This window comes from Herpailurus yagouaroundi, unplaced genomic scaffold, assembly GCF_014898765.1.
Source record: "Herpailurus yagouaroundi ecotype Mexico unplaced genomic scaffold, PumYag 100, whole genome shotgun sequence".
Taxonomy (NCBI): Eukaryota; Metazoa; Chordata; class Mammalia; order Carnivora; family Felidae; genus Herpailurus; species Herpailurus yagouaroundi.
In genome coordinates, this window is record NW_024412391.1 from 44,110,736 (window position 1) to 44,132,200 (window position 21,465).

The 21,465-nt window shown below is 51.6% G+C and overlaps 4 protein-coding genes across 5 annotated transcripts in view; all 4 read left to right on the forward strand.

Annotated features, from left to right (window-relative positions):
- HOXA3 (homeobox A3) overlaps positions 1-21,465 on the forward strand; it is a 45,492-nt gene that overhangs the window by 806 nt on the left and 23,221 nt on the right. For both annotated transcript variants that reach the window (XM_040472383.1, XM_040472385.1), the window contains exon 2: positions 11,516-11,619. The gene's annotated coding sequence lies outside the window, so the exon portion shown is untranslated. The remainder of the gene's footprint in view (positions 1-11,515; positions 11,620-21,465) is intronic.
- On the forward strand, positions 1,338-6,935 carry HOXA6 (homeobox A6). The gene is made up of 2 exons (XM_040472393.1): positions 1,338-4,354; positions 5,792-6,935. The coding sequence occupies exons 1-2, from the start codon at positions 3,913-3,915 to the stop codon at positions 6,049-6,051; spliced, it is 702 nt and encodes a 233-aa protein (XP_040328327.1). The 5' UTR covers positions 1,338-3,912; the 3' UTR covers positions 6,052-6,935.
- HOXA5 (homeobox A5) lies at positions 6,054-10,181 on the forward strand. Its single transcript, XM_040472388.1, has 2 exons — positions 6,054-8,639; positions 9,624-10,181. Exons 1-2 carry the CDS (start codon positions 7,745-7,747, stop codon positions 9,872-9,874), a joined length of 1,146 nt encoding a protein of 381 aa, XP_040328322.1. The 5' UTR covers positions 6,054-7,744; the 3' UTR covers positions 9,875-10,181.
- Positions 20,954-21,465, forward strand: part of HOXA4 (homeobox A4) — a 2,680-nt gene continuing 2,168 nt past the window's right edge. Inside the window, exon 1 of the mRNA XM_040472394.1 lies at positions 20,954-21,465. Within this exon, the coding sequence (XP_040328328.1) occupies positions 21,043-21,465 (423 nt within the window). The 5' untranslated portion in view covers positions 20,954-21,042.

The window sequence follows — 21,465 nt, forward strand, 5'->3', positions numbered from 1 at the left end:
TGTGTTGGAGGAGAGGATGGGGTTAATTGGCTGGGTGTTGCTTGGCGGGAAGTTTCGGTGCAGAGAATGTACTGGTGTTATTGAGAGTGGCAGGGGCCCGCAGCTAAGGTTGAAAGAAGGACGCAAACCGCGTCTGGGCGATAGGGGGACCCCACCACCCCCACATCGGCGCAGCGGGCCGCCGACCGCGCGCCCCACTTTCCGCGAGCCGGGAGGGGACTGTGAAGCCGCCCGGGAGGCACGGAGGGTACCGTGGGCACTGACTTTATGTGGAGCGGTGGCACAGACCGTTGCTTGGCCTGGGTGCGCGTCGGCCAGATTTGCCCCGGGAGCTTCCTGGGACTGCGACCAGAAACGATCTTGAGGTTCTGGGCTCGAGTTCTTTTTGTTTGTTCTGTGGTTCTGGTCGTTGTTGTTGTTGTTTTTCCACCTTAAGATAATACCTTGGTGTGCATTAGAAAATTAAGAAGGGGCTGTAGATGTTTGGGACGTCCACCGGCGCTGTGGGTGCACTCAGGGCGGATAAAGCTGCGCGTTTGCGTCGCAGGGCCCCGGGCTGCCTGACTGCGGCTGCCGCGGGCAGATTATTTATTGCGACCGCGCTGGGCGCTCGCTGCTGCCACGCTGTGGCCGTCGCCGGGACCGACGCCAGCCGCAGCCCCGCGTCGTGCAGCCTGGCGCGACTGCTGCGCGGGCCCCTCAGAGATTCCCAAGCAGGCCGAGCAGAGGGGGGCAAGGGAGGACCTGAGGGGCGGCCTCCCAGGGCCTGTCGGGAACCTCCCCCGCCTTGGCCACCCCTGATAGGAGCTGGAAGCCCGACTAGACTCGGGTCCTCCCCCTACCCCCAGCGCCATGGAGACTGGTTGCACAGGCGGCCTGGCACGTTATGGCTGCTTCTGTCCAAACTGCGCGTCCCAAGGCGTCCCCGGGGCGCACGCTGGTTCGGGGAAGGCGCCCGCTTTGGGATTTTCAAATCGGAGAGACCATTCCTGGCCCCGAGGCCTGCAGGCCTGGCTGGCCCTGAGGAGGATTGGCTATGGCAAGGAAGGCGGGCTTTGGCGTCAGGCGAGGGCCTGTGACAGGCAGAGGCCGCACCTGTATGCTATGGGCTCTGGCCTGGGCTACAGATCCAGGCGGCCCGGGTGGCCCTCAAGGTCCCCCCCACACACCGGCGGGCCGCCCTCCAAGCTGGCGGAGGTCGAGTGGGCAGCCCAGAGAAAGGGCGGACTGTGGGGCCCTGCTCACCATCCAGTCCCCCTTGAAGAGCAGCTGAAAGGTAAGTAGACCTTCTCTGTGGCTTTGACCTAGAAGAGAGAGTCCTGATAGCCATTCTCACTATTCCAGGAGAGGCTCCCTCCAGCGTCTGGGGCTCCTATTTTTGCCTGAGTGGGTGTGTGTGTCTCTCTCTCTCTCTCTCTCTCTCTCTCTCTCTCTATATATATATATATATATATATATATATATGCACCTAAAGCTGGTTGGAGAAATAAATTGGGCCGTTGCCAACCTGATATGTACCAGCCTTGGCTAACACCTGGAGATTTCAATTTAATTTATTTTTTTCTGTCTCACTGCCTATAGAAGCTAGAAACACAATGGTTTTTGGCTCTTAGCTGAGAAATCAAATTCTGTCATTGTCTGGGGGGTAATTATTAGATCAAGAATCTAAGTCAACCCATAACAAATAATAACAATAGTAGTATATGTAGTCAACTGCCATCACTCCCAATGCTGTGTGAGACCTGGAGGTATGAAGCAGAAATTATAAATGTAAACATTTCTCAACATCTCCCAACAGTTATTTTTGTCTTATATAATAATAATTTGCTTGACGTCACTGTCATCTGATGGTCTTGTTTAGGAAACAATAACTCAAACATGATTTTCTTTGGACATAGCCTTAAAAAAAAAAAGTTCCCTTTAAAATTTTTTACTTGAGTTTTCATTTTCACCTATCGGGTCCATTCCCTGAAGAAATTCCAGGGAAATGTTACATTCTCTCTTCTCCTGCCAGGCCCTTTTTACATATGCAAAGGAGAAACTTTCCCAGCGTGGATTGATTGGGGCACAGGGAGAAGGCTTCTGGGTGTAGACCCCATCGCGTGGGCAACAGCCACTTTCTAGGGTGCTTGCTAGGTTCTGTGGAGGCCACCCTTAGCCCAGTCCTTTCCCAGTTTTCTCCCTTTGAGGGAAGTGAGGGCAGGGCCAAAAAAAAAAAATCAAAAAGCAAGGAGGAGATTAAGGAAGTCGTTGTCAGATTCCAGGAGGGCATTGCCACCCCCAAGTCCTGAACCCCATCAGCCTGCATTCATCAGAGTTTTACAGATCTTAGAAACGTCCTCCGGAAATTCAACCAAATTGAATAAATAGTCTTTCTTCAGCCTCCACAGAATTGAGGATTTTAAAGCTAATTCAAGGGTTTTACAAGCCCAACAAATACAGTTGTAAAAATGCCATTGGAAAGATACCACGTTTTACAAAATGAGATTGATCCATGTGCTGTAAAAGTCAACTATCCCCAAGGCACACCTATCAAGCAAGGGCAGCCAGGGACACGCTTTTCACCTCCTGTCTGGGAAAGGCCAGGCCTGTGACAACGGCAAAAGCAATGCAGACGATTCCTGGAGCCCGTGAGGCAACTGTTCCCGGCACTGGGGCAACTGCAACCGGCAGGCCCCCAGCAGTCCCAGGAAAGGCAGGGGAGAGGGTACACCCCAGGAAAGTGCGGGCTGTCGGGCACCCCAGAAACCAAGCACATCAATTACCCCACAGCCTTTGGGACATCCCAGCTGCCCTCTATGCCTGGCTCGGCAGGGACCTTGGGATGCCGTGCCTCCAGAAAGAGGACAGATATTCCACATCTGGATCTGTCTCAGCTCTGAGCACTTCGGGTGTTGAGAGGACGAGTCCCAAGGGCTGGGTGAGGGGAGCAGGTTCCCCCGTTTTGCTTGGAAGCTCAGTCTCCAGGCCACTCCCCTCTAGGTCCCTTTCTTGTTGAAACCAGTGGTTTCTGGCCTCTGGATTCCTGGGTTCAAAGGTGGTACGGGGACGCACAGCTTGTGGGGTGCTTTGAGGCCAGGCGGTCGTTGGCCATTGGAGGGGAGCCCGTCTGGACTCCAAGGAGACGTGTTGTATGTGGGCGGATGGGGCTGCCAGGGGAAGACGTTTAGCCGCGATCTGGTCAGCTCGAGGTGAGCCTTCGGCTCCAGGCGGTAGCGAGGCCCAGGCCCTTGGTGGGAGTGGGAAGGAAAGAGGGAAGGGATGCACGGATTCCTAAGACGCAGGAGTGAGGAGCTGGGCGTGAAGGCCTGGTTTCTCAGGCCCCCTTCTTCAGTCCCGGAACCCGCACCCACGGGCGGGGGAGTGCAGAAGGAGGGGCACGCTCAGGGCCCTGCGGGGCGGGCAAGCCGGCCGGGAGCTAAGCCGTCGTGGTCACCGCCCCTCCCGGCGCGGGGCTGTCAGGTTTCCTGTTTGGAAAGAAAAACCAGCAAAATCCGAAAAGGCAAGAAGGGGAGGAGGAGGGAGCGGGCCTGGCGGGGCCTTTGCGGCGGCCTGGACTCTAATGCCCCTACCCCGGCCTGATTCGCACGCCCCTGCCCGGGCCGTGCCCGCCGCTGGCGTTCGGAAAGAGAGCCGGGCCGGCTGGCTGTGCGCGCCCATTAATCTGCCGGGCGGGCGGCGGGCGGGCGGGCTGGGGGCTGTTTGTAACTTTGCTGCCTCGGTCGCCGCGGTCCCCGGGGAGCGGGCTCCAGCGCTCGCTCCCATTGGCCGCCGCCGCGTCAGCTGGTGCGATTTGCTGCTGTCGCTTTTGGCGTTCGGCCATCCAGAAACAAACCAGTTCGATGACTACTAATAGTTATAGCCAGATGTACTAATACACAACAAATCACAGTCCTGCAGAGGGGCGCGCAAATGAGTTCCTATTTTGTGAATCCCACTTTCCCCGGGAGCCTGCCCAGCGGCCAGGACTCCTTCTTGGGCCAGCTGCCCCTCTACCCGGCTGGTTATGACGCGCTGAGGCCCTTCCCGGCCTCGTACGGGGCGTCGAGCCTCCCGGACAAGACGTACACCTCACCTTGTTTCTACCAACAGTCCAACTCGGTCCTGGCCTGCAACCGGGCGTCCTACGAGTACGGGGCCTCGTGTTTCTATTCTGATAAGGACCTCAGTGGCGCCTCGCCCTCAGGCAGTGGCAAGCAGAGGGGCCCCGGGGACTACCTGCACTTTTCTCCCGAGCAGCAGTACAAACCCGACAGCAGCAGCGTGCCGGGCAAAGCCCTCCATGACGAAGGCACCGACCGGAAGTACACGAGCCCTGTTTACCCCTGGATGCAGCGGATGAACTCCTGCGCGGGTAAGGCATTTCCCCGCAGCCCCCCCAAGAGAGTGGAGGGAGAGGGGGAAGGGGGCAGGGAAAGAAGGAAGGAAGGAAGGAGGAGACGGAAATTAGAAAGAGGAAATGGAAAGAAAGGAGGAAAGAATGAACAAAGTTTCTTTGGCTTTTTTAAGAGATTAAAGAAAAAGAAAGAAAAAAGAAAACTAAACCATTCCCACTGAGGCAATCAAGCTGTGGCAGAGTGAAGGCACGGCACTGGTGTCCATGTAAGGTGACACCCTAGGGGATCGAGAGGGGTCACTGCCACCCTACGTGAGACCCTGTGACAGGGGCAACCTGAACAGAGAGTGAGGCTGGAGGGGAGGGAGTGCCTGCCCACACTTCCCCCTGGAAACACCCTGCACAGATCCCCAAGTAGAAGATGGCCTTCTGCACCCATCACTGATCATTCCCCTTCACCCCCCAATCCCTCTCCTTTCTGCCCTTCAAAACCCCATGTAGTTAGAGGCTCTCACCTGGCCTCTTCTAGTGTCTCCCCAAAGCCTTGGAGGGCCACATCCCCAGCCTCAGGATTTTTTTTTTCCTCTTTCTCCTCCCTTCCCTCCTCCCCCTTCCACTCAACTGCTCACTCTTAGCCAACTTCTGCCTCCTTTTGAGGCCCTGCCTGAGTCTCACATGCCCAGCCTGGGGGGAGCCCCCCAACCTTGGGTTCCTTTGGCACCAGAACAGATAGCCCATCACAGTCCTACATTTCCAGAAACCCCAGATGGCCCATAGCTCCATCCCTTTGCCTCTGGTTTCCAAAAACTCAACAGAGAATCCTAGGACAGAACCCAGTGCAGATTTTTAAGCTTCTAGTGTTTTGCTTTAAAAGCCTTGTGTTGTTTTGTTTTGTTTTGTTTTGTTTTGTTTTGTTTTTTTCCAAGGGAGCTCTGCATTTTGCAGAAGGGCCATACAATTTGGGGGCGTTTGCAAAGATTTGAGAGGGCTGACCAGTTTTCATTTTCCAAAAAACATGTTGAGTCCTGACATGTCTGGCCACAGTAACACCTTCACGGAGATTCGTGTGTGAGTTCCGAGTGTCTACCCTACTCACAGGGCTCCACACCCATCACTTCCAGACACAAGCTCTGCACTCCCACAAAAACACGACCCAGCTACCCTGAATTAAGAATGCTCATTCTATTCCTTTTGCCTGTAATGGTTTTCTTGCAGAGCAGATTTTTCAAAAACAATAAGTTCTCACTTCAGGTTGTCTTAGGTGGAAAACATCTCGCTTGGTATGAAAGAATCTTCTCCCATCCTTCCCGATTTCGGCCTTAGACACAGCGAAAGAGGCTGGAGTGGAGAGGGGTGGTTTCCAGCTTAGAGGCCAGTGGCGCGGGGCGCGGGTCTGACTGGTTCGGCGGCCGGGATCCTCCTGGCTCACTGGCGCCCGGCCATTTCTGCCCGCAGGTGCCGTGTATGGAAGTCACGGGCGCCGAGGCCGCCAGACCTACACGCGCTACCAGACGCTGGAGCTGGAGAAGGAGTTCCACTTCAACCGCTACCTGACGCGGCGCCGCCGCATTGAGATCGCCAACGCGCTCTGCCTCACCGAGCGCCAGATCAAGATCTGGTTCCAGAACCGCCGCATGAAGTGGAAAAAGGAAAATAAACTCATCAATTCCACACAGCCCAGCGGGGAGGACGCTGAGGCAAAGGCGGGCGAGTAGACGCCTGGGCAGGGACCAGGCCAGCACCGCAACCTCCCTCGGCTTTGCCCCCTTGCCTTCGCCTGCTCCCCAACTTTTCTCCCCCCGCCTGCCCCCATCCGGGGGGCTTCTGCAGCTTCAGGGGAGCCGGGAGCTTTGCAAACGCCTGAGCATTTATTTCTCACACACACACAAAATCCCACACACAGCCAATCTCAGCGGTGGAGCGGGGCGCACTGCACACCCGGTCCCGCTCTCCAAGGCTGCCCTAGCCGGCTTCGGATCCCAGGGCGCGCCCCGAATTCGTCCCCGGCTCTTGTGCTAGCGCCTTTGCGCGCCCCTGAGCTCGGGACGCGGGGTTGCTGGAGAGGAAAGAACCTGGGCCGAGCCCCTTTTGGTGCCTGGGCGTTTTCGCCTCGGTCCCTCGCCACCAAGTCCCGGAGGGCACCACCAAATCGACTCCGGCCACTGGAAAGAGGGGGCATAAAGGCTGGGGCCCCAGCACTTTGGTGGCATCCCAGGCCGCCCCTAGACAAGAAGAAGCGTGAGGAACAAAGGGGGCCCTGAGACAGCCTTGTCTCTCGGCCCGCGCGCGACCGTCCGTGGAAGAGAAGCAGCCTCAGCTGAGCCGACCCAACCTGAGCGCGGGTGGAACTTTACAGCCCCGGGAGAGACTGGGCTCCCGAAGTCTCCAGCTCCGGATCCCGGATCCCCGCCTCCGACAGTGCCTGCGCAGCCACCAGAGAGTGGCTAAGGACCTAAGGAGGGGGCCCAGGGCCATGGGAACGGCAAGAGTCCTGGTTTCCAAATGTGCCAGGGGTGCCTGCGACGCTCAGCCTCCAGCGGGAAGTACCCTCCATGCCTTTCGGCTACATTCGTGATTCACTTTCGTCTTTCAGGACCCAGGAAAATAACTAGGAAGATCCTAGGCACTAACACGAAATGCTTCCATTAGCACCCTCATTTTACTCCTGGAGATCTAAGCAAGACCCTAATAACTCGGCCCACGGATTCCCAGCCCCCAAACAGCTTCTGTGGCTGCGGGGAGCCTGGGCCCACTCGCTGGGTTCACCGAGAACCCTCCGAATTGGGGCCCGGCTGGCTCGAGGAAAGGGACCTGGTGGTGAAGATTCTCCAGGCTGGATACTTAAAGCAAATCAAATAGCGAACTAATGACACGAAAACCATATTTGCACGAAAGAAAAATCGACTCCGGTTATAAAAGTGTATGGAATTTGACCTCGCCTCGGAGAAACACTACACAAAAGCTATCTTTAATAGACGCCTGTCATTTAAGAGCGGCAGGGACACTGTCCCTCATGCACTCACAAAAAAAAACAGAGCCGTAATTGTAGCTGCTGCTGCGGGCAGGATTTATTTCTCCAATTGGCTAAATGGCCTCCCCCCTTCCCCGAAGGTGATATCTGTATTTTCAAATTTCAGAGCTGCCGGCACGACGGGCAAAACCGACCCCAACCTCAACACAAAAATAAGAGGGGCTGCACAGCGGGGAAATAAAGTTGTTGTAAATAAAATCCAAGTCACCGTCTCCCCCCAATCCTCTGCATCCTCGCCGGGCGCGCGATCGGCAGCTGACGGCCTCACAATTGGTACATCCTAATGGAACTGCGAGGGAAATGCAATAATTTTGCCATAATGGGCTGTAACCTCAATTCGACCCCGGCCCTTGCAGCCCTCGGTCGGAAGCGGAGCGATGCGCCCTGCCTCCAGCGGGTGGCGCTCGAGTCCGACTGAACGGCGGCGGCGGGTGGCGGGCACGCGCCTGGGGCGCGCGCGCCACCCCTCTTGCCTCCACCCAACTCCCCCATTAGTGCACGAGTTTACCTCTAGAGGTCATCAGGCAGGATTTACGACTGGACAACAAAAGCACGTGATTCGAAGTCGTACCCCATATTTGGGTGCCTACGTAGGAGGGAACCAAGTACATGTCCCAGTCATTTCCATAATTCATCATAAATTGTGCAAGGGTGCTATAGACGCACAAACGACCGCGAGCCACAAATCAAGCACACATATCAAAAAACAAATGAGCTCTTATTTTGTAAACTCATTTTGCGGTCGCTATCCAAATGGCCCGGACTACCAGTTGCATAATTATGGAGATCATAGTTCCGTGAGCGAGCAATTCAGGGACTCGGCGAGCATGCACTCCGGCAGGTACGGCTACGGCTACAATGGCATGGATCTCAGCGTCGGCCGCTCCGGCTCCGGCCACTTTGGCTCCGGGGAGCGCGCCCGCAGCTACGCGGCCGGCGCCAGCGCGGCGCCTGCCGAGCCCAGGTACAGCCAGCCGGCCACGTCCACGCACTCGCCTCCGCCCGACCCGCTGCCCTGCTCCGCCGTGGCCCCCTCGCCCGGCAGCGACAGCCACCACGGCGGGAAAAACTCCCTGGGCAACTCCAGCGGCGCCTCGGCCAACGCCGGCAGCACCCACATCAGCAGCAGAGAGGGGGTTGGCACGGCGTCCGGAGCCGAGGAGGACGCCCCCGCCAGCAGCGAGCAGGCGAGCGCGCAGAGCGAGCCGAGCCCGGCGCCGCCCGCCCAACCCCAGATCTACCCCTGGATGCGCAAGCTGCACATAAGTCATGGTAAAGCCAGCCTTTTTCTAAATCCACGCGGCCGCGGGGGCGCGGCTTTCGGTCCCCCCTCTCTCCTTTACCGCCCTCTCTCCCCATCTCTCTCCTGGTCTCGCCTCTCCCAGCCCTGTGGAGTCTCTCCCCGCCGTTCTCCTTCCCCTGCTCTCCTCCTTTCACCTTCTCTTCTCTGCAGCGCCCAGCGCTCGCAAATGGGGAGGGGGGTGGTGGAGAAGGGCCGCTGGCCAAGCAAGTTTAGACGGTGCAACGGGGGGAAAAGGAAAAATGCCATATCGAACCCCAGCGCCTCGGAACGCGCTCCCGGGTCAAGCCAGCCGAGCAGGGCGCAGAGAGGTAGAGGATGGCAGTAGGGGCCGTGAATCGGGCTTGTCAGGACGGATAATTTATGAGGAGGGCTACGCTGGGGAAACAGCGTTACTAATTAGAGTCCCCGAAAAGGGGCTTGGGGGGGAATAATCGAGGCGAGAGCCGGCGGGATTCTGAAGTTTGGGAGCAGAAGGGACAGCAGGAAAGGGAAGAAAAAGAAAGCAGGCGCCCCAAGCGTGCAGGCTGGAACAGAAGGCGGCTCGCGGGGCTGGAACTTTAAGGGAGGGTGACCTGGAGGCCACTTGGACGCTCAGGAAAGGGCCTGGCTTCCGTGGGTTTCTGAGAGGTGGGCTGCCTGGGAGGGCTGTTCCCCGCCTCGGGGTGCCAGGGGCAGGGCCAGAGGGCAGGAGAGGGGTGAAGGAAAGCCGGGCGATCCTTCGGGACGCGGCTCCAGCCTCAGATGGGCCGATTGTTCCCAGAGTCCAAATTGTATTGTTTTCTCTCTAGAAAGGAAGAGGGAAGGAAATTGGGGAGGGGTGGGCGGGTGAGGAGAGAGGACTTGTTGAGCTTTTTCTCCCCTGTTCCTTGCTCAGGAACCCTGGCTCGTCCAGCTGACTTGGGTAACCAGGGGCTGAGGAGTTGGTGGCTAAATCGCTGACTTTTCTGTTGCAGACAACATAGGCGGCCCGGAAGGCAAAAGGGCCCGGACGGCCTACACGCGCTACCAGACCCTGGAGCTGGAGAAGGAGTTCCACTTCAACCGCTACCTGACCCGCCGAAGAAGGATTGAAATAGCACATGCTCTTTGCCTCTCCGAGAGACAAATTAAAATCTGGTTCCAAAACCGGAGAATGAAGTGGAAAAAAGATAATAAGCTGAAAAGCATGAGCATGGCGGCGGCAGGAGGGGCCTTCCGCCCCTGAGTATTTGAGCGTTTAAAGTACTGAGCAGTATTAGCGGATCCCGCGTAGTGTCAGTACTAAGGTGACTTTCTGAAACTCCCTTGTGTTCCTTCTGTGAAGAAGCCCTGTTCTTGTTGCCCTAATTCATCTTTTAATCATGAGCCTGTTTATTGCCATTATAGCGCCTGTATAAGTAGATCTGCTTTCTGTTCATCTCTTTGTCCTGAATGGCTTTGTCTTGAAAAAAAAAATAGATGTTTTAACTTATTTATATGAAGCAAGCTGTGTTACTTGAAGTAACTCTAACAAAAAAAAAAGAGGAAAAAAACCACACAAAAAAGTCCCCCTTCAACCTCGTTTAGTGCCAATGTTGTGTTGCACTCCAGTTGTTTAACTGTGCATGTGAGTGGAAGTGTTCCTGTCTCAATAGCTCCAAGCTGTTAAAGATATTTTTATTCAAACTACCTATATTCCTTGTGTAATTAATGCTGTTGTAGAGGTGACTTGATGAGACACAACTTAACTTGTTTGACGTGTAGTGACTAGTGACTCTGTGACGAAAACTGTGACTCCAAGCGGTGTGTCCCTGCGTGCCTTTGTAGGACCCTTTGCACGAACTCTGGAAGTGGCTCTTATAAGCGCAGCTTCAGTGATGTATGTTTTTGTGAACAAAGTTACAAATATTGTCCGAGTCTGGCTGTTTAAGCAAACTGTGATCAGCTTTTTTTTTTTTTTTTTGTATTTGTTTTTAAGGAAAAAATACTGACTGGAAACAAAAAAATAAACTTTCTATTGTAAGTTCTCTTGGTCTGGTTTGTGCCAAATAGCAAGCGGCTCTTTCTGTTCTTCCGTCTGTCTGTCCAGTGCTGGAAGGCAGGGAGTCTGAGGCTACCTGAGCAGCCTGCCTGTGAAGGAGACCTCAGACCAACACCCTGACCCGCGACCTCCCTAACTCTGACCCATCAGAGTGCAGGGCAGAAGGTGGAAACGCTGTAGGTGGTTCTCAAGCCTGAGTCCGACCTGCCCATCTCTGAGGAAACCAAGTTAACTTGCTGGGTACAAAAAAGAGGAAGAAAGAGAAAGGAGCAAAGCACAGGGCTTTGTTAACAGCCCTCAGGGCCCACACTGATGCTGCCTCTTTCCTGAGGTCACATCCTAGGCCTCCACTTGCTGAAGAGGCTGCTGTGCCACATTGTGGCCCCCAAACCCTCTGCCTCTGACCCACCCAGGCACCCCTTCCCATTCCTCACCCTGAGCCCGGTTGGCTTCTTTTGCTACAATTAATTTGCTACAAATGGAAGGTACTTACCCCATCCTAGCTCGATTGGGAAACTCCTCAGGGCAGCTAAAGCGCAACTAGAGATTTGCACATTTACCGACTGCTTACACTGATGCCGTCTTTCCTTTTAAAAGTTATAAAACAGTAAACTTTATAAGCCCCAGTTCCGGCTATATGACATTTGGGTGCCAAATGAATAGGGTTTTGTCTATGAATTAGATCGTAAAATCATCCATAGCACAGACAGATCGGCTCACTGGCTATAAAACGTCACGTGGGGCCATTAAAGTAAGTTTTATGGTTTTGGGGAGTTGACATCCAACATTATATACCACATAACATATAATCTCACTGACGCTGGACTCCATTTGACTCTTTTGCAGGCTACGTGTGCCGCCTGGTCATTCAAATTGTCAATTTTAGGTCCAGAAGTGTCCAAACCACAAGTTCTCAAAACTCTCTGAAAAATGGCTCCCTCCGAGTTAAGGTAAGCTTGCCTCCTGAGCGCTTTCAAGTTTATTTGTACTCTGAAAACTTTCTTCCTCCATCTCCTTCCCTCCCTCCCTTTCTCTCTCTCTCTCTCTCTCTCTCTCTCTCTCTCTCTCTCTCTCTGTGGTTCAGTAACTCGGAGGTTGCCTCTGAATTCAAAAGGGCAGAGCCAACTCTTCCTCTGCCCACAAGAGCAGCGCCAGGAGCCAGCTCTGCGGAGGCACCCCGGTGAAAAGCGCCTGTGGCCGCCGCGTCCCCAGGCCTAACTTTAATTGCTGCACCACCGCGAATGTTAATGACTTCCGCTGCTCTCGCCGGCGCAAAAGATGATTTTTTGTGTGCGAATGGGCCTGTGTGGGGGGACTTGGCGTGGCCGCCCCCCGTTCCGGGGCTGGCGGGGCTGCCTCTTCGGGGGGTAGCGGAGCCCTAGGGTGGGGGCTGGGAGACAGTGGGGCGCCGGCCGCGGGCGCCAAGGGCCGCGCTGCGCTGGGGAGTGCTTGGAGTTTGAAAGAAAGGCCCGGGCTGGGCCGAGGCGGACTCTGGCGGGATTCCTTACGGGGCTGTGGCAATATGTCTTCGCGGGCCGGGGTCATTTGGCAGCACTGAATTGAGGCGGCTGCCTTCGGGGCCGAGTTTCAGGCTGGCTCGGGAGAGCCGGAGGGTGGCAGAGGCCGGCGAGGCGCCGGCCGCACCTCCAGGCTGAGCCCCTGGGTTGTCAGGCCGAGCCCAGGACGCCGGGGACCGCGGGTCCCCACCTGGGGGTGGCGGGGGGAAGGGCTCACCACCCCCTCCCCCGCACCCGGGACCAGGCCCTGAACCTTGTTTGCCTGCACGTTCTTTTTATTTCGGTGGGACTGTTCTCACCCGCCTGTGAGTCTGAAGCAATAAACTTTATGGCCGGATTTAACTTTAGTCTTTGAATCCCCAGGCTAAATGAAAGGAGTTAAAGCGCTTTCTTTTCTTCCGCCTTCCCTTTCTTCTCGCTCTCTCCTTTCCTTTTCCTCTCCTCCTTTGTAGAATTAAAACATGCAGGCACAGGACGCTCAAAAGGCAACTTAGGGATCCCCCTAGATAACACTAAAGATTAGAGAAATTTACTCCCCCTCAACATACAAACTCTCTCTTCTAAACTGTGCCCTAAAGTTTGAGGGGAAGTCGAGGTGTCTTCAATGCCCAACTTAAAAGTCCCCAGAGCCATTAGGTTGTTTTTCCTGACACGTCATAAAGGGTAGTTTAGGGAAGAAATTGGTCGTTTGTCAGTAGGAGATTTCCGCCTTTCTTTTGTTAGCTGCTCTTTCTGTTTGATCCCAGGAAATTTACATAATCTATGATTTCCAAAACAGTTCCCAATATTGCACCACCACGAAGTAAGGTGAAGTAAAATTTTCCTGGGTACAATTCCAACTTGGCCTCAGCCACCACCCCCTCTGGCCCCAAACCCTCACATTCTTCAGTGACAAAGTGACTGGGGATGCTGTGGCCTGTCCTGGGGTCTTTCTCTGGATGGATACCCACAAGGGACCTTGCAGATTTCCCCCATTCCCTGGAAGAATTAAGCCAAATTCTCCAACTCAGAAATGAAACAAACAAACAAAACATTAGGACCTTCTGTCTCTTTAGGAGCTGGATAGTTTTCTCAAGTGCTAATTGCTAAAGATATTTGCTAAGGGCTTAAAGTGAAAAGATTTCAAGTTCAGTTTTGGAATTTCAACAAACTTTATTGTGCAGACACTCAACATAAGTCCAACAGTTGTCCCCAAAGTCAGAGGCCCAAAAGCAAACCTGGGAAGTTTTTTTTGAAAAATCAAAACCCTCCCACAAGTCCCACTTCTCTGAACCAGTGGCAAGGCAAATCCCTGAAGTCATCTTGCATGACCTGTGAAAAGACTGGCATTGCAGCGCTCAGTGTCCGCATCTTAGTGGGAACTAGAATGTGAACTCTATTTGCGTTCTCTTTTGTTATTTTGTGTGTCTCTGAGAATTCTGGAGTTTTTGTTTTGCTGCTCTGAGTTTTGGGTTCTTTCTTGGAAAATATTGGGTTAAGGTTTTATTTTAGTTACTCATTTGGTGATCTTGGTTGAGTGATTTCTTGGTGACTAAAATTAGTAGCAGAAAAGAGTGATAGGACTTCTGTCACGTTCATTTGAGTAGCTTGCCTGGAGGAAGCGTCCACACCACCTCCGTGGCCACATCTCACCCTGGGCTGTGGGGGTGGGCAGAAAGGCTATTGGACCGATATCCAGCATTACCCAATATAGACAATCTTTCCCCTGAGTTAAAAAAAAAATACAGCCTATAAATATGGTCAGTTTGCTTATTTCTGTCTGTTGGAATCTTTATAAAACTTCAGAGTTTCTAAGAGAGCAGGTTAACTCACATGGAGTTAAATGACTTTAAAAACACACAGCATCCAATCAGACCTATGAGTGTTATTGGAGAATTTTTTTCTTCCTATTTTCATAGGAAGCATAGTAAAGAGGATGGTTTGTTACCTGCTCATTTTGTAGGTAAGGTATTTCTTCTTGTACATTCTTTGGAATTGTTTTTGCAGAGGAACTTACTTAGAAGAAAAAAAAAATCTCTGTCATTAAGATCTTTATGAAGACATCCAGCCTTAGCCGGTGGCAGAAATGTCTGTCTGTGCTCCTCATCTTGTAAGAGGAGAAGGTGTTCAGTATGTGCAGGGCCTCGTTTGTTTCTACAAGCTGAAGAGACAATATTTCCTGAACTATAAATATAATAGGAAGCTTCTGGTCACACTTACTTAGGGGTTTGTAAGGGTTTCCATGGTCTGATTTCACAACATTATGCCGAGGTTCCTTCTCTCCAGCTCTTTCCCCTGCTTCGTTGTTGGCGGCTCTGGGAGAGCAAGACAGAATTTTCTACCAGAAACAGAGTCATGTTCATTTGTTGAGATGTGAAGAGTATTATAGCCAAACAATTAGTGAGGGGGGAGCAAATTACATCCTGAAAGATGGGCTATTAAAGAGGAAAACAATCCTTTTAGCTTAAAAGTTGCCCTTCGAAGCCTCTCCCCTGCCTTAGCTCCAGAGTCTGTCCCGAGGTTCTTCTACCATGGAGAGTGCAGAATGTTGTGGGTTCCATCCCTTTGGCTTCTAAGGCAGAATTTCTTTCCAGTCAATGACAGAACTATAAACGGGGCTTCCAGACGGGGCTGAGGGGGTCAGCCTAGGTTCCCACCCACATAGGAGAGGGGACCCACAGTGCTGGCCATTCTAACCCCCAGAAGTGAAGATATGCCTAGGTCTGTTTTGTTTGGTGTTTTTTCACAAAGGAAGCTGTCCTTCCACCAGGTCCCCTCCCCACAAACCAGTCTTTTCAATAATAATATTTGTTATGAAGGTTATTGGGTAATTATTGCGATTTTGTGAAGCAGCCCTTGCTGGAGGTGAAGTCTGTCATCGCCTAACAAATGAGGCTCGTGCAGTTCACTGCCGGGTTAAGTAAATGCAGAGAAGATAAATCTGCACACCCTAGGAATCGCCAGCAGAGCACGCTTTAGTACAAGTTCACAGTCAACTCGCCTGCCTGGGCCAGCTCTCCCAACAATTAGGGCTGCGTCTTTATTTTTAAATAAAGGGGGGAAAAATGCCTCCGGCTCCCACTGCCTGCTTTCTCCCCATCCTCTATTTTCTTTCACTTTTTTCAAGGTTCCACCGCCCTATTCCAAATTTTCCCTGTAAATGTGATGATGAGTGATTTTAAAAACAATCTCACTCCTATTTAAGTGCTGACAAGAAGAGGTAGGAGGCTGATTTGACAGGGAATACAGTGACAAACACAAAAATATCCAATCCACCCTCTTAATCCAAAAGGTAGCGGCAGAAGCAGGGTGTCCTGGGAGGGGGGATCCCTGCCCCCTGAAAGAAGAGGCACAGCTTTGTGTATCTTTGTGGTTAGTGCGTTGCAACTGCGGGTCAAAAAGTTGAGGGTCAAAAGTTTATGTTGTGCAGCACTCTTAGTCATCTGCCCAGACAGAGTTTGATGTCAATGTTAGAGCCGCGATCTTGACTATCAGCACAAAAGATAAAATGGCTCGGAGTGACGCGTGTATCATGGTATGGACTCCAGGTGAACCCTAGTGGTTGAATGACCTCAATTACGGAGGAAAGGATAGAAAATTCCTCTTTTCAAGAGTAATACGTGCTGTATTTCATCTTGAATTATCGCTCCCATTCTGAGGGAATAGCAGCAGGTAAATAGGCATAGATGACTGAAGCACCGACACCTCAGATGTTGGGGAACCAGGAGGCTGTTTGTGGGTTTGTCACAAAATTAAAAAGCTCAGAACTCATCAGTGGATCTTTAAGAAATAATGTAGCAAGTCTCCAACGTTTCACCATACCTTCAAAGGCAAGAGAACGGCGCAGGAAACTTCCTTTATTTGAAAATTGTTATTTTGATTGGCCAGCCTCTTTTTCTTTTTCATTCATACAATGGTCCCGAAAGTGTGTGAGGACAAGGGCAAGCGTAGGCACTCCTTGCAAAATGTATTCTTTGCAGTTTTCAAACACAGAATGGTTTTTGGGAAACCGCCACCCACTAGTCGCAAAGAGTTCTCAGAGCTGGGAAGGGGAGGAAAGAAGTGGAAATGCTCCTCGAAGGGCAGGATTCTTCCCACCTTCCACCAGCGAGGAAATGCTTATGGGTACCGTGAACATGTTCTTGTTGTTGGAAATTTTTCATTACGTTTGTTGTTAACCCTGAACGAAATGTAAGAGAAATGCCACCGTCTGTAGGTGAATGACTGAACTGTAAAGAAGATTCCATTTGGACAGGAAAATGGAATCCATAAATGCCAGACCACTTCATTAAGACCACCATGAGGGACTTCTATTCTCCAGAAAAGACTCTTTAAAAATACATTTGGAATAAAAGCTAAGGAGAGGGGAAGCAAGCTCAGGAGGAGGGGTGAGAGGGTCGAAAAGAAAGGGAATAGTGTGTTAAGGAAGCCAACTGGAACCAATGCCTCATGTGTGAGTTGCAAGTGGAAAACTAAACAATATTTTATTTTTCATGCACCGGACATTAGCCATTGGTGCCATTAGAATCTGTTTTGGGGGGTGGGGACATAGTTTCCTTTTCTATCTACTGAACTTCAAGTAATCAGTGTAGGAAAACAGAGGAGAAAAATGCAATTTTTTTCTACGCTGTTCTTTTTAACTTTAGAGAGAAGTTAATTCAACTACTCAGAATGTGGACTCTTGCAGGGATTTTTGAGATCATCCCAATATACTCTGGTTGATTGGATTTCCTGGTGCCAGGTACGTTTAGTGGCAAAGTAAATATTTCCCAAGGACTGACTTCATGGAAGTCATCAGATTGCTTCCACTGTGCAATGTGTAAAGTTTTTACTCTGGCCAAGAGCTGGAAGCCAAATGGGGGTGTGCCAGATGAAAAGAGAAGGAAACAACTGTGGTGATTGCTGTTACAACAATGAACACTTCACCACATCTGGGCTAGCGAAATGAAGAAAACTGAAACCCCCTCTATTACTCACCAAGACAATTATGTGTCTCTTCAAGAAAACCTTGCTATTGTGTTATTGGTTAAAAGCATGCCACACCTTAGAAACATGTCAGCTTCAAGAAGCATAGACACCTCTTAGCCAGTTTTTGTAGTTAAAAAAAAAAAAAAGTACCTGCAGAAGTTACTGCTTTTAGAGTACCTACTTTTTTTATTTGGAGGATTTTTATCTTTAGGCCTCTTGCACAATCCAGGTTAAAATTCATGTTTAATCCTGATATCAATTTCAATCCTGATGTGTGGGTTGTGTCCACTATTATAAACTACTACAAGGAAACTGCCCTTAAACAATTACTTGGTCAAATGGCTGATTAAGTATTGCGTCTCTAAAATTGTATGCCTAGTGTAGGTATTGGGGAAGCCCTCAAATACCACCATCAGGCATTTTGAAATTCAGCTATTCCCGTATGCGCTCCAGACACAGAACAGTCTGGAGAACTCTCGCTCTAAAGAACAAAGGACAAATACAGTCAATACATTCCATAACGTTTACATTTCCTTTGCTTTTCCCCCTTGGTTTTCCCTGAGAAGGAGTGACCTGGGCAAAGCACCCTGCTCTCTAAAAGGCACTGTATAGACCTTTTAGAAGCGCAAAGTCCAAGGCCGAGGTGAACTTCAGGTCAGCGCGTCTAACAAATATGAAAATGTCGGCTGGTGAAGGGCGCGCCTTGTGATTTAACAAAGACTGTCAATGTGTAAGATTAATAAGAAACAAAATGCACACGGTGTCACTGTTCGGTCACTTTGAAACTTGGGACAGGGTTGCATTCAAGAGGGAAGGCTGTTCCAAATATATTCAAAATGATTCAAATCAGATTCAAACTAGGCTGCAAACGCTGCCTCCCTTTCGCCCTCCCTCTGCCTTAGACTCCCTTCGCTCTCCTCTTCCATCTGGGATTCGAGGACATGACGAAAAGTTATTTCATTTAATGGGATTTTAAGAAAGCTTTTGTTGGGAATATACGTTATCTCTGCACGTGGAAATGAGCAAATGTGCTCACCGGTTTCCCAAGAAAAGGATAACGCTTTCACCCTGCTAGGGACTGGAGCCAGTTGGTGTGAGAAGATTAGCATGCTCTCGCTCTGCTCGATTTCAGGGCATCCCATCTTTTCTCTGGCGAGATGCTGCTGGTAAACTTCAGTTTATTTATTAATTGAGTTAGACTCTTCCTGGCTTTACTCTGGTGTGTTGGATCTTGTGTAAAGGCAAGACGTTTTTGTGTGTGTGCTTTTTAAAGTGTTTTTCAAAGGATTATTTGATTCAATGGAACGATGCTATGGCTTGCAAAGAGAGATTGTGGAAGGATCAGAAAAGGTACTGAGATTGTTTATTACAGCCATAAATCTTGCAGTAAAATGTCAAAATGTCGGTGTGTGAGATAACACTTGGTGGTCCTGGCTCCGTTTGTGTTTATGATAGGAACCACAAAGACAAGTTACAGGCCTTGGGGGATTCTGTGTAAGCCCATCTTCCTCAAGTAATAGAACCACATAAAACACAGGCACAGTTAACCCGTTTAGGTTAACCATATACAAAACAGTGCCTGTGCCTCATTAATACTTTAAAATAGAAACTCGGTAGAAGGTTCTGAGGCTAAACAACATGAATTTTGTGTTTTAGTGTCTGTAAATAATACTAAACAGACATAGTTAAGACCCTAGTACTCAAGGCTGACGACATAAGGAGGAAGGCAAATTTTCCTTGTCATTTTTTTCCCCCTGAAGCTTAGAAAGCCATGTTCTGCAAATTATATCATATGTGTATATACTGTGCATATAAAATAGTATATATGTCTATATTATTTTTTCTTGCTTTTGAGAAATACAGATTTAGGCAGCTGTATCACAGGCTAGATTTCCCCCCAACTCTAGAGAGGATGTCTAAAGATTGATTTCTGTCTGTGGCTCAGATTTCATTTCAGAAAATTTCAGGGTGCCCCATGTCGATGGACGGCACTCTTCAGAGACACACATCCAATGTGGGAAACCTCTTTGTACCGCTTCAGGGTGATTCCAGTTGGAAAGCTAACATGATCCCTTTTTTAACCTCTTTTCCTAAATTAGTTTAAAGATTAGTCCCATATAATAGGCTTTATGTGGCTAAGCATTAAATGACTATCCATCAAATGGATATATTCCAGCATTTAGTAACTCATATGAGTAACCGATATAAATGAAGATAGAATTGACATTCCTTTTGAAGTATCTCCAGGCTTAGGCTATAACTTTCCTTGTCTGCGGTTGAGACTCAGTTGTGAGAAGGCTGTTTATCCTGCTCTCTGAAAAACCAACTAAGGTGCGCCAGCTGAAAAATCCTTGCTTTGCATGCCAATATGAAAGTATTTTTAGAATGGTGACTATGCTACTTTGCACTGCTTTAATCTGGGCTGAAAAGTAGAGGAGCCAGGTGTGTCTGTCACTCAGGAAAAGAAAGGGAAAGTACACACTACGAGTTAAGGCATCAGTATTTACCTCAAAGATCAACATTAGGTGGAATTAATAAGTAATTTATTTCTTAATAATGGCGTAATTAGTTTACCCATCAGATTTCAATTACCAAATGGCAGGCAACAGTCCTCTCCACCCCCCCCCCCCCGCCCACTTTCCAGAGCTACTGATATCGTTAATATGCTAATTTTCAGCAATTCAGAAATTATAGACTGTCCTGTAGGTGTAACTTTAGCCTCAGATACAGCCTTAGAAAGCAGCGTCCAAAAGACAAAATCTAAAATTCTTAGCGGGGGGGAAAAGACCCGTCAGCGATCAGACAGGGCACGGTACCTATTCTGTCCCTAGCTTGTTTTTGTTTGGGGATTGTTCTGAAATAGGAAGTTGCTGGTTTCGAAGCTCGATTTTGTGGCGGCGTCGCTATCTATTCCCACCCTTTGGCTATCTTCTCTCTCACGGCCGCACCTACTAAATGCAAGCATGTTTAAGTCTCATACCGACACCTCCATCAAAATGAGATGCTATCAGAAAGGTTTTGATTTTTCTTAGCTAAAAATTCAAGCAGATTCTGTCTCTAAAAGGAAGGAAAAATGAAAAATGCCCACCCGGTTACATTGCAATGGCCTTGCTCCTCTGGCCGATTTCTCCCAGCTGTTCACCCACCCACCCTTTGCGGCTCCTGCCGGGCTTCTCAAAGCAGGGGATCTCGGGCGGACTCGGCGAGCACGTTGTGGGGAAGGGGATCAGCTGGTGAAAATATGGATCTGTTGGCCTTATTCGTTTTAATCCGGGGCCACGGTTAAAATCAGGATATCTCCTTGGTCCTCACGCCATTCCTTCCCTCCGCCGGCCTCGAACCCTAGAAGACGCCAGGACAGGCTAGGCTGGGCCCGAGGTCAGCGATGGGCCGCGGCCACTCGGCTGCCCCGAGGCCTAGACCAGGAGTAGGGTACGAAAAGGGCCCGACTCGGGCGTCCGAGAGAACCAGAAGCCCTGGCAAGGCCCGAATTGCCAGCAGGACCCAAAGTTGGGGGGCTGGGGGTGACCAAAGCTCCAGCTCCCTCCCTCCGCCCGGGGCCGGACAGCAGCATCCATCACCCGCCCGCGCGCTTCCTGATCCGGGTCCGCGCGCGCGGCGCGCCCATTGGCGGGGGCGAGTCACGTGGGGGTACTAGGCGGGGCGCGCGTGGGGCCGAGGCGAGCGCGCGCGCGCGTGCGCGCGGGAGGGGGGGGAGGAGCGGCGCGAACTTTGGTGGCGTTGGCGGCGGCGGGAGGGGGAGGGGAGGGGTGGGCGCTTGACAGCGGGGGAGGGGAAGGGAGCTGAGGAAAGGGGGGATGGGAAGCGAGGCAGGAGGGGGAGGGGCCTCGGCGAGCCCAGAAAAACGACAACGCGAGAAAAATTAGTATTTTTGCACTTCACAAATTAATGACCATGAGCTCGTTTTTGATAAACTCCAACTACATCGAGCCCAAGTTCCCTCCCTTTGAGGAGTACGCGCAGCACAGCGGCCCGGGCGGCGGAGACGGCGGCCCAGGCGGGGGCCCCAGCTACCAGCAGCCCCCAGCGCCCGCGGCCCAGCACCTGCCGGCGCAGCAGCCCCAGCTCCCCCACGCGGGCAACAGCCGCGAGCCCCCCGCCACCTACTACGCACCACGGGCCGCCCGCGAACCCTCCTACCCCGCTTCCGCGCTCTACCCCGCGCACGGTGCCGCCGAAGCCGCCTACCCCTATGGCTACCGCGGTGGCGCCAGCCCCGGGCGGCAGCCGCAGCCCGAGCAGCCCCCGGCGCGAGCCAAGGGTCCTGCGCACGGCCTGCACGCGAGCCACGTCCTGCCGCCCGGGCGGCAG